The sequence below is a fragment of the Ostrea edulis genome, chromosome 9, assembly GCF_947568905.1.
Source record: "Ostrea edulis chromosome 9, xbOstEdul1.1, whole genome shotgun sequence".
Classification (NCBI taxonomy): Eukaryota; Metazoa; Mollusca; class Bivalvia; order Ostreida; family Ostreidae; genus Ostrea; species Ostrea edulis.
In genome coordinates this window covers 37,136,187-37,150,110 of record NC_079172.1, presented here as the reverse complement: position 1 = coordinate 37,150,110, position 13,924 = coordinate 37,136,187, and the positions used below count along the sequence as shown (strand labels likewise).

Below are 13,924 nucleotides of genomic sequence, written 5' to 3'. Positions count from 1 at the left end.
CTAAATAAGCATTACTAATTGTGACTGAGGCTTTTGAAAACCAATATGAACTTTACATGAGGAAGATTAGATATTTTTGCCCTGAGTTTTGTTACCATACCAACATGCATCCCTCTCATTTCCATGTACATTTTACGAGCGATCATCTGGCTTTCTATCACAGCGCGAACCTCAACATCATGTGGGAAGGAGGACACCTGTACAATGAAGGATAACAAATATCACGTCCAAACACAAGGATCACGTGGGGAGGAACACATGGGGAGGATCACATGATGAGGATCACATGGATAGGATCATGTGGGAAGGATCACGTGGGGAGGATCATGTGGGGAGGATCATGATGTGGGGAGGAACACATGGGGAGGATCATGTGGGGAGGATCAAGTGGGGATCGAGGAATACATGAGGAGGATCATGTGGGGAGGAACATGTGGCAGGGTTGGACACTAAGGATAACTGTAGAGTTTGTGAGCAATTTTGAAGCGGGTGATGACACAATCTCTATTTTTAGTTCTAATAAATACGTTGCAGTCGGAAGTGATGTTTTACGATATCTACTCGATGTTAATGTGTGTAAAGTTGTTTTAGATGAATTTATTTTCATTTTAAAAAAACAGTTTATTTGAATCAAATATAAGAAAGTGTTTATCAAATTAATAAATTACGTCATAAACAGTCATTTCATATGTGCGGAATGTCTCTATTTCAAATACGACTTCTCGTCCTCAAGGAAAGATGTCCCAAGAGAAAAAAAGTAAAAGGTTGAAAAGAAACAAAGCAGGGCTTATGGAATAGAGATTTTAAAAAAATGGTTGGGGTCATTTTATTCTAAATGGACTAGAGAATTTCTGTGCTGGGTAGAATTTAAAGAAACAGAAAATGTGTTTGAAAATGAAAGTATTAAATTGAAGCTCTTTTTTGAGACAATTAAATATGTTTTAGTTCATGCAAACTTAATGCTTGTCATTTGAATTAAGTACATTTAAATATGGAAAGTTGGTCAGGGCTAGTGGTTGTAAGGTCTGGTCTAGCAAAATCCTTTGAAGTAGCCCAACTGGTCTAGTGCTCAAAAAAGTAAATGTCAAACCCTGTGTGGGAAGATCACGTGCGGAGGATCACGTGGGGAGGATGCATTGCAAAAATATAGCCTTCTGCTGTTGCTTCTTTAAAAAGATGTTTGTGATTTTATTTGTTATTTAATATTGCATTTCTCTGCTAAGTCCATTCTTAAGTGATTTAAACATTAAACTTAATCTACGCAGCAAGAGGAGGATTGCATATAATTATTTTCAGAAATTGCAGTCTTGTTTTTTTTCAACACACTTCAATCTACTCAACATGTTGATGTTAACATCCTTCTTCAAAAATTGTAGTCTTGTAGTTAAATAAATTTTTCTAAAATTTTCTACATAATTGAGACTGCTGAATACAAACTATGACATGCCTTGTGAAATTAGCTTACCTTTTCATTGGATTTGTTAAAGTGGAATATTCCCTGTGCAAGTGGTTGAATCTCCATCACATCAAAATATATTCCTGAACAAAGTACATTAAGACCCCAGGTTAAATGATATATGACAAAAATTCCCCACAAACCAAATAAAGAAACATTTTAATTGAAATTAATGCAATATACCATAATCACTACCAAAAATTATTCACAATATAGTCCATCAATCATTTAGCATAAGGCCTATGGGTCACAGTGCTCACCTTGTTCTTGCAGATATGGGATGTTTTAGATGTTTGTGTAGGGAGTATGTGAGCGGATCTAACATCTAATTTTAATTAGATTGTATGTGTCTAGCCATCTTAGCACTTAGTTCTCTCCACACCAGAGGTGCAAAAGGTCACAACCCTCTTTGTCCACACCATTCTCAGACTGTCTATTGATACCATCTTGGCCTCATTCCAGTTTCTCCATCCTGCACTCTTTCTTTCTGCTTTTACTATTCTTCTCCAAATTGTTTTCGGTCTCCCTTGTGCCCTATTCCCTTTCGGTGTCCACCCTAGCACCGTTTCACAGTCATCCGTACCATGTGTCTTATCCAGTTTCATTGTCGTCTCCTCAGCTCATTCCTTATTGCATTCATGTCCATCCTGTCTGCCACTTCCCTGTTTGTGACCATCTGTTACCACCTTATCTCCAGGATCCTCCACAAGCATCTGAATGAAATGTATTTAGTTTCTTCTCTGTCATCTTCTATGATGGTTCACTTCCATATAGCAGCACTGACTTCACTAGCGACTTGAATAGCTTGACCTTCGCTCTAACTCCAATGTTCACTGCACTCCATACTTTCCCCAGTCTCCCGTATGCTGTCCTTGCCTTGTGATGTCCTGTGATCCTTCTCCTGATGTTGTCACTATTGCTCCCAGGTAAACAAACTGTTCCACATCTTCTACTTCATTTTCTTCTTCTTTTAACTTTTGGTCTCTCTTTCCATTCATCCCCATTGTCTTGCATTTCTTGCTATTCAGCCTCAACCCTATTCTCTCTGCATCCTCATTCACTCTTGTTGTCTTTGTATGTGTTTGAACCTTGATGATATAAGTACCAGGTCGTCTGCAAAATCCAAGTTTTCTAATACTGTCAGAAACTTCCACCTCATTCCTGTTCTTGACCGCTCTTCTCATCACGTAATCTATTATCAGTAGGAACAGAAAGCCTGACATGACACATCTCTGCTTAACTCGGGTTTTGATCTGAAACTACTTCTTGTGAACTTCCAACACTCTACTGCACTTCCTGTGACATCATCAGTGCCAGCCCTCTACTGTGCTGGTCTTCTCCTGTATACATTATTGTCAGTCCTGTTGCCAGCCTTGATATGCCAATACCTGTCCACCTACAATCACTCATCCTGATAATATCCATTCTGTATCTATTCATCAGGGCCTCCATGGCCGAGTGGTTAGAGCACAGCGCTCAAAATCACACAGCCTCTCACCTCTGGTTGGTGCGAGTTTGAATCCTGCTCGCGCCAGTTAGTGGGAAAGTTTCCCAGTTTACTTTCGGAAGGTCGGTGGTCTCTTCCCAGGTACATTGTATATGGGTTCTCTCTTCCACCAATAAAAATTGGGCACCACCAGATAACTGCAAAATTGTTGAGTGTGGCGGAAAACAGCAAAACAAGCAAACAATCTCATTTGCAACTTGCACTGCTACCCCTGCACCAGAAGTTGTACTACGTACGTTCCATGTTCCCCACCTTGTGCATCCTTTGAGGGCTACCATTGATCGGGTCGGGCACTAGGCTTCTTGATGGCTTTGGCCCAACATCGATATGCTGCTGTCTCCATTCACAGTCTCTCTCCCGACAGTGGTTATCCCAGTATGATTCGAATTTCTAGTCTCGATATAGCTGCTTCAATATTATATATAAAACTATAACAATGGCCTATGATTTTTTTTTTTTTTATAAAAAAATCCCTATTTTCTGAAATTATGCACCATAATTACAGAAAGTTAATTAAGTCATATGGTCTTGACATATGTCAGATTATTTCCTTTTGGTGAGTCGAGGTCAAGAAGCTTTGATGACGCATTTAAATTAAACGATCATTGATATCAGAATTATGATATCTGCACTCTGAATGGCTGGATTTTGCATACATAAACTTGAATATTCATGGAAATACAGGTATTGAAAAGTTGGAGATGTTAATGAATAGCAAACAATCATCAAAAATTCCACTCGTCTTTCTCAAGTACATTAAGATAACTATCCTGAACTTTAAAAGCCAGAGAAGACAATGATTATAATCATTTAAAATAAAGGAATTTTGAAATTAGAAAAAATGATCAATCTTATAACTCCTCTAAGGAATACAAAGTAGAGAGTTGGGTAAACACGGACCCCTGGATATACCAGAGGTGGGACCAGGTGCCTAGGGGAAGTAAGCATCCCCTGTCGACTGGTCATACCCGCCGCGAGTCCTACATGTATATCTTGATCAGGTGTCTTTCTTCACTTCAAACAGTTTGGCTCAAAAGACATTACCAATAGCATGGAATGCCTTGACAAAAGTATGTTGACTTCCTGCTCTATGTACATAATAGGATTACTTCATTATTGTTCTCTTTTGATTCACCAACAGCCAAAACTCAATAAAATCTGATTCATTGATTCAACAACAGCCAAAAATCAATAAATAATATCTGATTCACTGACAGCTACAAATCAATAAATAATATCTAATTCATTGATTTAAAAACAGTCAAAAATCAATAAATAATATCTAATTCATTGATTCAACAAAAGCCAAAAATCAATAGATAATATCTGATTGAATTTCATTGATTCAATAACAGCCAAAAATCAATGAATAATATCTGATTCATTGATTCAACAACAGCCAAAAATCAATGAATAATATCTTATTCACTGACAGCCACAAATCAATAAATAATTTATCTGATTCATGTGAACTTCACCACATTCCATTGCTTTAATCATAGTTACAATATATACAGTACTTTGTACCAATTTGGTGGAAAATGACCCAATGGTTTTAAAAAAGTAGCAAATGGATGATGATGATGACAGACAGAGGATGGAGAATTTTTGATCAGAAAATGAGAATTTCTACAATCTGCACAGAGAGGAAAATACCTATGTTTCCATTATTCCCCATTGGTGTGTTTTTTAAGTAATCTGAGAATTTATCCCACGAGCCTTCAGCACATTCATTTTTAATTCTTTCTCTGGTGAGGGAACCATTCTTAAAGCTGAGAGAAAAAAGTTCAAATCATTAATAAGAAGTAAAAAATATCAAAGTTCAAGTAATTAATAAAAAGTACAAAAGTTGAAGTAATTAATAAGAAGTACAAAAGTTGAAGTCATTAATAAGAAGTACACAAGTTGAAGTCATTAATAAGAAGTACACATGTTCAAGTCATTAATAAGAAGTACAATGTATCAAAGTTCAAGTCATTCACAAGAGTTGTCAGAAGAAACACACATGAAGCTAACTAGGAAGCAAGCCTCTACTTACCATCATCCTTGGTTCAAAAGATACAGCCAAGATTAAAGTTTTTGAAAAGAAGGTCAAAGTCCAAGGTCACTTGGTCACAGGTATTGATACATATATATTATTACTACAGTAACTTGATCCGAATAGTCGGATCACGTCGAGTTGACAGGCGCGAATCATCAGATCACACGAGACGCGAAGCGTCAAGTTTGATCTGATGATCCGCGCCTGTCAACGAGACGTGATCCAACTCTTCGGATCAAGTTACTGTAGTAATGATAAATTTATTACATACCCCCTTCTGCATTTTAAATCCACATTTCGAAGATAATAAATGTAATCCAAACTATCAAAAACACAGACATACTATGAAATTATGTTTTGTGTACGCAGTTTCCTTTGTGACGCGTTTAATATTTTCCACAAATAACGTTGTGTTGATGCATTGTGACGTCATCAGTTTCAGAGGATACTGATACGGAATCAGAAAACCAGTGTGGTGATCCGAAAAACCGGATCACACACTGTCAAAAACAGTATCAATGAACGATACATTGATGGGTATATAATAAAATACAAGAGGCCCATGGGCCACATCGCTCACCTGAGTCACCTTAACCCATGTCTGAAGACATTCCATATATATTTGCATGTAAAACCTTAGTCCCTATTGTGCCCCAAACTACCCCTGGAGGCCATGATTTTTACAAACTTGAATCTGCACTATGTCAGGAAGCTTTCAAGTAAATCTGAGCTCTTCTGGCTCATTGGTTCTTGAGAAGAAGATTTTTAAAGATTTTCCCTTTATATTGCTATGTAAAACTTTGGTCCTCTACTGTGGCCCCATCCTACCCCTGGGGGCCATAATTTGAACAAACTTGAATCTGCACTAGGTCAGGAAGCTTTTATGTAAATGTCACCTCCTCTGGCCCAGTGGTTCTTAAGACGATTTTTAAATATTACATTTTTGTGATTATCTCCCCTTTGAAGGGGACATGGCCCTTCATTTGAACAAACTTGAAAGCCCTTCACCCAAGGATGATGTTGGCCAAGTTTGGTTAAAAATGATCCAGTGGTTCTGGAGAAGAAGATGAAAATGTGAAAAGTTTACAACGATGCCACTGACGCCGACAGACAACGGACAAATTTTGATCAGAAAAGCTCACTTGAGTCTTTGGCTCAGGTGAACTAATAAAAGGCCTGATCACGAGGAACCTATATGTGAAATATCAAAGCGCTGTCCCTCTTGGTTCATAAGATAGAGCAAGGTTGAAATTTTTGAAAAGTAGGTCAAAGTCCAAGGTCATGGTAAAAAGTCTTGTTACCATTTACATGTACCACTGAATTGATATTTTGAATTAATATTTACCACTGAATTAACATTTACCAGACTAAGGACATGTATGTATCCGAGTCGATCGGATTCACGAAGATGTGGCCTTCCAACTCTGCAGTTTGTCGAGATAACCAGGAGAATACTGTGTCGCTCGATCCCAGACTGATCTATAATGTATAAAACAGCCAACTGTCAGACTCTGTAAACAATATCCATAACCACTACAGAAAATGGTAAAACAGCCAACTGTCAGACTCTGTAAACAATATCCATAACCACTACAGGAAATGTTAAAACAGCCAGCTGTCAGACTCTGTAAACAATATCCATAACCACTACAGGAAATGTTAAAATAGCCAACTGTCAGACTCTGTAAATAATATCCATAACCACTACAGAAAATGTTAAAACATCCAGCTGTCAGACTCTGTAAACAACATCCATAACCACTACAGGAAATGTTAAAACAGCCAACTGTCAGACTCTGTAAACAATATCCATAACCACTACAGGAAATTTTAAAACATCTAGCTTTCAGACTCTGTAAACAACATCCATAACCACTACAGGAAATGTTAAAACAGCCAACTGTCAGACTCTGTAAACAATATATATCCATAACCACTACAGGAAATGTTAAAACAGCCAACTGTCAAACTCTGTAAACAATATCCATAACCACTACAGGAAATGTTAAAGCAGCCAACTGTCAGACTCTGTAAACAATATCTATCCATAACCACTACAGGAAATGTTAAAACAGCCAACTGTCAGACTCTGTAAACAACATCCATAACCACTACAGGAAATGTTAAAACAGCCAACTGTCTGACTCTGTAAACAATATCCATAACCACTACAGGAAATGTTAAAACATCCAGCTGTCAGACTCTGTAAACAACATCCATAACCACTACAGGAAATGTTAAAACAGCCAACTGTCAGACTCTGTAAACAATATCCATAACCACTACAGGAAATTTTAAAACATCTAGCTTTCAGACTCTGTAAACAACATCCATAACCACTACAGGAAATGTTAAAACAGCCAACTGTCAGACTCTGTAAACAATATATATCCATAACCACTACAGGAAATGTTAAAACAGCCAACTGTCAGACTCTGTAAACAATATCCATAACCACTACAGGAAATGTTAAAGCAGCCAACTGTCAGACTCTGTAAACAATATCTATCCATAACCACTACAGGAAATGTTAAAACAGCCAACTGTCAGACTCTGTAAACAACATCCATAACCACTACAGGAAATGTTAAAACAGCCAACTGTCTGACTCTGTAAACAATATCCATAACCACTACAGGAAATGTTAAAACATCCAGCTGTCAGACTCTGTAAACAACATCCATAACCACTACAGGAAATGTTAAAACAGCCAACTGTCAGACTGTGGTGACTAGTTGGTTGAAGTTTTAATTCACAATTTGAAATATAGCTGAACCTAATTAACAAGAATTACATAGATTAATTGACAAGAAAAATGTCCTACACTAATTAAACAAGAAATACAGTCATTATATACACATCAATTATGTTTCGTTTTTTGAGATGAATGTTGCTTTCACAGAGTGTGATCCAATTTTTCAGAAAAAAACACTCTGGTTTTCTGATTCCGTATCAGTATCCCCATAAACTGATGATGTCACAATGCATCAATGCAATGTTGTTTTGTGGAAAATATCAACGTGTTGTTAACAAAACTGCAAACACAAAAAATAAAAATAATTTCAATGTATGTCTGTGTTTTTGATAATTTGGATTACATTTATTATCTTATAAATGTGGATTTAGTATAAAATACATAAGGGGGTATATAATAAATTTGTCATTACTACAGTAACTTGATCTGAAGAGTTGGATCAAGTCTCGTTGACAGGTGTGGATCATAAGTTCAAACTCGACGTTTCATGTCTCTTTTGATCTGATGATCCGCGCCTGTCTGCAGACACGGATATAGCGAAATTATAGCTAGAGTGAAGTGAAATTGATTCCCCCGACAAATTCTTTATATATTCCATATAAAAATCTGCGTCTATAACTAACACGGATATAGCGAATTTATGGATATAACGAAGTAAATTCCTATTCCCCTTGAATTATAAATGAAATTAAAAATCACCTTTAAAATTCATAATGATTTTTTTGTCATTTTAAACTGGTAATTTTTAACAATCGCTTTCCATTACCATAAAGGATTTACATTTATTAAGAAATTTCTTTTGTACTTTTTCAAAAGATTTTGTCAATGCAAAACAATACTCACACATACGCTGAGCAAATATATTGTCGGTATTGTTTACTATTCTCGTTAATCAAATTTGAAGATTGATTGCATTTATCATTAAACGTACACTCCTTTATTTGTGTAAATTAATAAAGCAACAAGTAAATGACAACTCTGATAGACTGTTTGTATGAATGCACATAATTTTGTTGAAATTTTTCTTTCGACATGTTCTTGTGTGACTTAATAATCCATCAACACAAATTATCATATATAAATCAGTGTGTATATTTCTTGTGTAAAAATATTTCTTCTTGAAAATATATAGGTTAAATTTCTCTTAGAGACAATACAAACACAAGTATATCGATTGCTGCTTTCTTATACAACTGATATACATGTAGAACAAATCAGTTTTTTAACGAATTCATTATATTTGAATTATGAATTTGCTATAAACGTATTTAGCGAATTATGCTGAGAGCGAATTTTTATGGTGTCCACAAAAATTTGCTATATCACAGTTTTACTGTATTCATAACGTACGTTCTAGAACTACAAAGAACTTATGATATTCTAGATACATGTACTTTCAACCCTTATGTACTATAGCAATAGAACTACAAAGTACTTATGATATTCTAGATACTTTCAGCCCTTATGTACTAGCAATAAAACTACAAAGTACTTATGATATTCTAGATACTCCAAGTACTTAATATATACATACAATAGAACTATAACTTAAAGGTATTCATAATATTCTATATTTTTAAGGTACTTTACACATTAACAATTAGAACTAAGTACATTATGAAATTTTATAAACTTCAGTACTTTACATACACCAATAGAACTAAGTACTTAACCGCTTATGACATTTTGATAAACTTCAGTACTTTACGTATAGCAATAGAACTAAGTACTTAACCACTTATGACATTTTTATAAACATCAGTACTTTACATACAGCAATAGAACTATAAGTACTTAACCGCTTATGACATTTTTATAAACATCAGTACTTTACATACACCAATAGAACTAAGTACTTAACTGCTTATGACATTTTTATAAACTTCAGTACTTTACATACAGCAATAGAACTAGAAGTACTTACAATACTCTATATGTGAAGCACTTTATGTACTTACAACAGATACACAAGGTAATCAGGACATGATTTCAGAAGGTCAGATATGTTATTTATAAGTACTACACGCAAGATACTGTAAGAAACAAAGGGTACTCACGATAGCATCACCCAGTTTTGGAGCCACACCCGCCAAGGAGGCTGCATGTAGGAAGATAAATAATTAATTACTACACAGCAACATCAAGAGAGAAGACTGCTAGAAACAAGTTCTTTATTTAGTGCGATTATGGTTTAATATTGATGTTTTAAAAGGCAATAGAAAACACAAGAAAATCGGATGAGTTTAAACATGCATTGTTATAAATTGAGATTGCATGGGGAGAGGTGGTGGTTGGGGGGCTAATAGAAAACGAGAATTTGCTTGAATCATGAATTGATTTTTTAGGTGGGGGAGGGGAGGCTAATAGAAAATAAGAATTTGTTTGAGCATAATCGTGAATGGATTTTTTTAGGTAGGGGAGGGGGAGGCTAATAGAAAATGAGAATTTGTTTGAACATATTTCGTGAATGGATTTTCATTGATGGAAGAGAAGAGCATTGAAATTCAACCCAAGTCAATGATTGGAAGAGAAGAGCATTGGAATTCATTCTTAACCTATATTATGTATAATTATCATCATCACTCCTTTCAAAACTATTCATTAATTTCTTTCTTTAACTTTTCTCTGGGTTTTAAACAATAATCTTATACATAGGTACAGTATAATTACAGTGGAAAAACATTCTCGTGTACATTTCATGCATCATTTGTGGCCATTACAAAACTAAATTATCTATTAAATTTTATTAGAGATGTTTGTTTTTGTTTCAGTGTGGTGTGTAATCTGGGTTTTATATAGAATTACTTATATGCACTAACTTGTGCATCTGTGGTGGCTGCATGCTTGAGTCCAACTGTGTATAGCGCACAAACATTTAATGTTTCTCCCAACTATAAATGTATTTATTAACGTATCTGTAATGTCTGTCTACATATATATGTGTGTCTTACATGTATATCCTTACCCCAGTCATAGCATAAGGAGATTGTGATGCTCTGGGGTGGGATGGGGTGGGGTGGGGTGGGGTGGGGTGGGGGTGTTGTTGGGGGGGGGGGGGGGGCAGCTCTGGGTGGGTGGGGGTGTTGTTGTTTGGGGGGGGGGGGGGGGCATTCTATCTCTGTTCTTCAAATCACAAAGTTCTGCTTTTATTTTGTCTAACCTTACAGATCCTTAGATATGTGAAAAGCATAGGAGTTTCATGAAAGCATTTTTCTGGATTTCCATACCCTTCAAAAGTGTACTGGTATAGGTTCCACTTAATAGACACACACAGGCGTCAAAAGAAAGGGAAACTCAATAGAAGGTGACAGAAGAAAAGGGAGGATGAAAGGTGACAAAATTACATCCTAAAGATAAAAAAGAAAAGAAAAGTCTTTTGCACATACTGCTTGTGGGAGTGACCCCTGTGCAGTGGCCTTTATGCACTAGAGGCTCCTTCTGTAGAACATTAAACATATTTTTCTTTGATGTATAGTTTGTATTGATTCAGTGGTTCACATTTTAAAAATGAGTTTTAGGTAGGGTTATGTGACCCCGTCTACTAGTTTACTGTCAGTCGAGGCCTCAAAACGGAAGCCGTGCAGAGAACACATGAATTTAATCTACGTGGAAGAAAAGAGTGCTGATCATTTTGTCCACAGATTTGAAAAATATAAGATCAATATTTTGAAGAAAAAAAACAATCTTTTTATTTTTCATTGATTTATTAGATGAATTTGAATTATCTTTCAAACAGAAGCAATTGTTGTTTCCATGAGCAAATATTCTTACTTTGTTTACATCCGGTCTTTTTTATGAAAGAAACCGAGAATATTCGAATGTATCTGGAGTTTGTCGTGTTATTAACTTATAAAATATTACGTGCATGTTTTTACTTCGTGAATGCAAGCGTGCATAATTTTCCAAACTGCAACTCGGCCATACGCATCTTTGATGCTTAAAGAGACACTACAGCTCATTTTGAGCAAAAATCATGAAATGACAATTTTCCCAGCGCTTTTTAAATTTTTGTTGCATTGTTGAATGTATGAATTTGCGAAAATAACGTCAAAAATTCTCGTTTTAACGTAAAATTTAATACTTTTTGATGGCCTATACATAAAATATCGAGTCTCCTCCTTTCGGTCTTCAGATGCATGCGCAGACAGTAAACAGTGCAGCATGTCGTCCAGTGAGAAAAAGTGTAGTGGATAGACAGATCCAGAATTTTAACAGATTTTGTGAGAAAAGAGGTAAAAACAAAATGAGATAAAACTCATATGTGAAATAAAATTGACCTTGCAATCAGTATGACTGTTAGAAAACAAAGGGCTAGGAGAAACGATTGTAACTCAGTGGCAGAAATAGGATTTCCGAAGGGGGATGTGAAAGTCAAATATTAGCCAAAGTAATCGGCTTTCTGGGTGCAAAATTTGGATTTTCACTCACAATTTGTGGCGAGAGGAAGGGGGATCCTGCCCCGCCCCCTAAATCTGCTATTGGGAGTAGCCGCGAAGACATGCACTGCTTTAAAAGTAAGTGCTATTTTTATCTGAACATGACACGCATTAGTTGTAAAAACATCGGTCAATTGGAACATGGAAGGGTTTCTGTTAAAATAATGATTTATATAATTACTTATTATAAGGAGCAAGGAATAATCTTATACTTGAAAGGTGAGTGTGGACCCCCTTGAAGGGGAATCTAAATAATTTCCTACACAACACCTTTGCTGTCATTCAAAATCATGTGATGTAAATAAGCATTCAAAAGTCCGAGTCAGCATGAAGAAACCTTTGAATTCCGGACGATCTTCAAAGCGCATTTGAGAGTAAATTGATGAATCCCATTGTTCAAAATTGTCAGTATTGATATGATATTTATCATTTTATCAATACGTGTTTTAAAAAACACTTTATTAAAATGTGGAAAATGAGCTGTAGTGTCTCTTTAATATTTTGAAATTATATAATTTACAGCTCTTTATATTATATTATTAAAAAAAAAAAAAGATGTCTGACTTGTGGACTTGTATATTTATGATTTTATGATTGACTATCACAGGTATATATCTTACATTGCATAGGAAACTTCTAGTGCTAATGTGTGTCAAAAAATTTGAAATTATGTAAATAATTTGTTAAAATGCTTACAATTTACGTGTACATATTTACAGTTCTAGTAGTTTAGAAGATCAGGGGGCATATTGTTTTTGTCCTGTCTGTCATTCTGTAATTCTGTCTGCAACTTTAACCTTGCTAATAACTTTTGAACAGTAAGTGATAGAGCTTTGATATTTCACATGAGTATACCTTATGACAAGACCTTTCCATGGGTATCAACACTTTTACCCTGTGACCTCCACCTTGGAGTTTGACCTACTTTTAAAAAACTTTAACCTTGCCAATAACAGTAAAAGCTAGAGCTTTGATATTTGATATGAGTATTTCCTGTGATAAGACCTTTTTGTGGATATCAACATTTTTGACCATTTGATCTTGACCTTGGAGTTTGACCTACTTTTTGAAAATTTTAACCTTGCTAATAACTTTTGAACAGTAAGTGATAAAGCTTTGATATTTCACACGAATGTTCCTTGTGGCAAGACCTTTCCGTTTGTAGAAAACCTTTTGACCTTGACATTTGACCTACTTTTAAAAAGATTGACATTGGTCATAACTTCTAAATGGTAAATATTAGAGCTTTCATATTGCACTTGAACATTTCTTGTGACAAGATCTTTCTACTGGTACCAAGATATTTGTCTTTGTAACTTTGGCCATCTTCGGAATTGGCCATTATCGGGGGCATTCTGTGTTTCACAAACACATCTTCTTTTATACAAGTTTTGAGTGTTTATATGTCCATCTCATTATAACCTTTTCTGTGATACTGAAAATAGCGATGAAAACCCAGCATTGCAATTTATTTAACCCTGATCAGGCATCAGTCTGTATTATTAACTCTAAAATCTCACATTGCAACAGTATTATATTCTTTACAAAATCATAGTTCACTGTTCTATATCGATGTTATTACTATTCAACAGTAATGCTTTTACAATTGTTATTAGTCCAGATACTGGTATATAAATAATATTCTAAAATGCCTGAATTTGCAGCACTTCATGTCATATTGTTTCACTTGAGAAGACAGTTGTCTGGCTTGTGGACTTGTTTATTTATG

The 13,924-nt window shown here is 35.4% G+C and overlaps 2 protein-coding genes across 47 annotated transcripts in view; both read right to left on the bottom strand.

The window, feature by feature from the left end:
- LOC125659436 (leucine-rich repeat-containing protein 15-like) overlaps positions 1–13,924 on the bottom strand; it is a 615,079-nt gene that overhangs the window by 151,271 nt on the left and 449,884 nt on the right. The window lies entirely within an intron of this gene.
- The window catches only part of LOC125659430 (xylulose kinase-like), a 43,362-nt gene that overhangs the window by 14,763 nt on the left and 14,675 nt on the right, over positions 1–13,924 (bottom strand). For all 3 annotated transcript variants that reach the window (XM_048891099.2, XM_048891100.2, XM_048891101.2), the window contains 5 exons: positions 9,817–9,857; positions 6,368–6,483; positions 4,620–4,735; positions 1,466–1,539; positions 101–197 (listed from right to left, as the gene is read on the bottom strand). In XM_048891099.2, the coding sequence (XP_048747056.1) occupies positions 101–197; positions 1,466–1,539; positions 4,620–4,735; positions 6,368–6,483; positions 9,817–9,857 (444 nt within the window). The remainder of the gene's footprint in view (positions 1–100; positions 198–1,465; positions 1,540–4,619; positions 4,736–6,367; positions 6,484–9,816; positions 9,858–13,924) is intronic.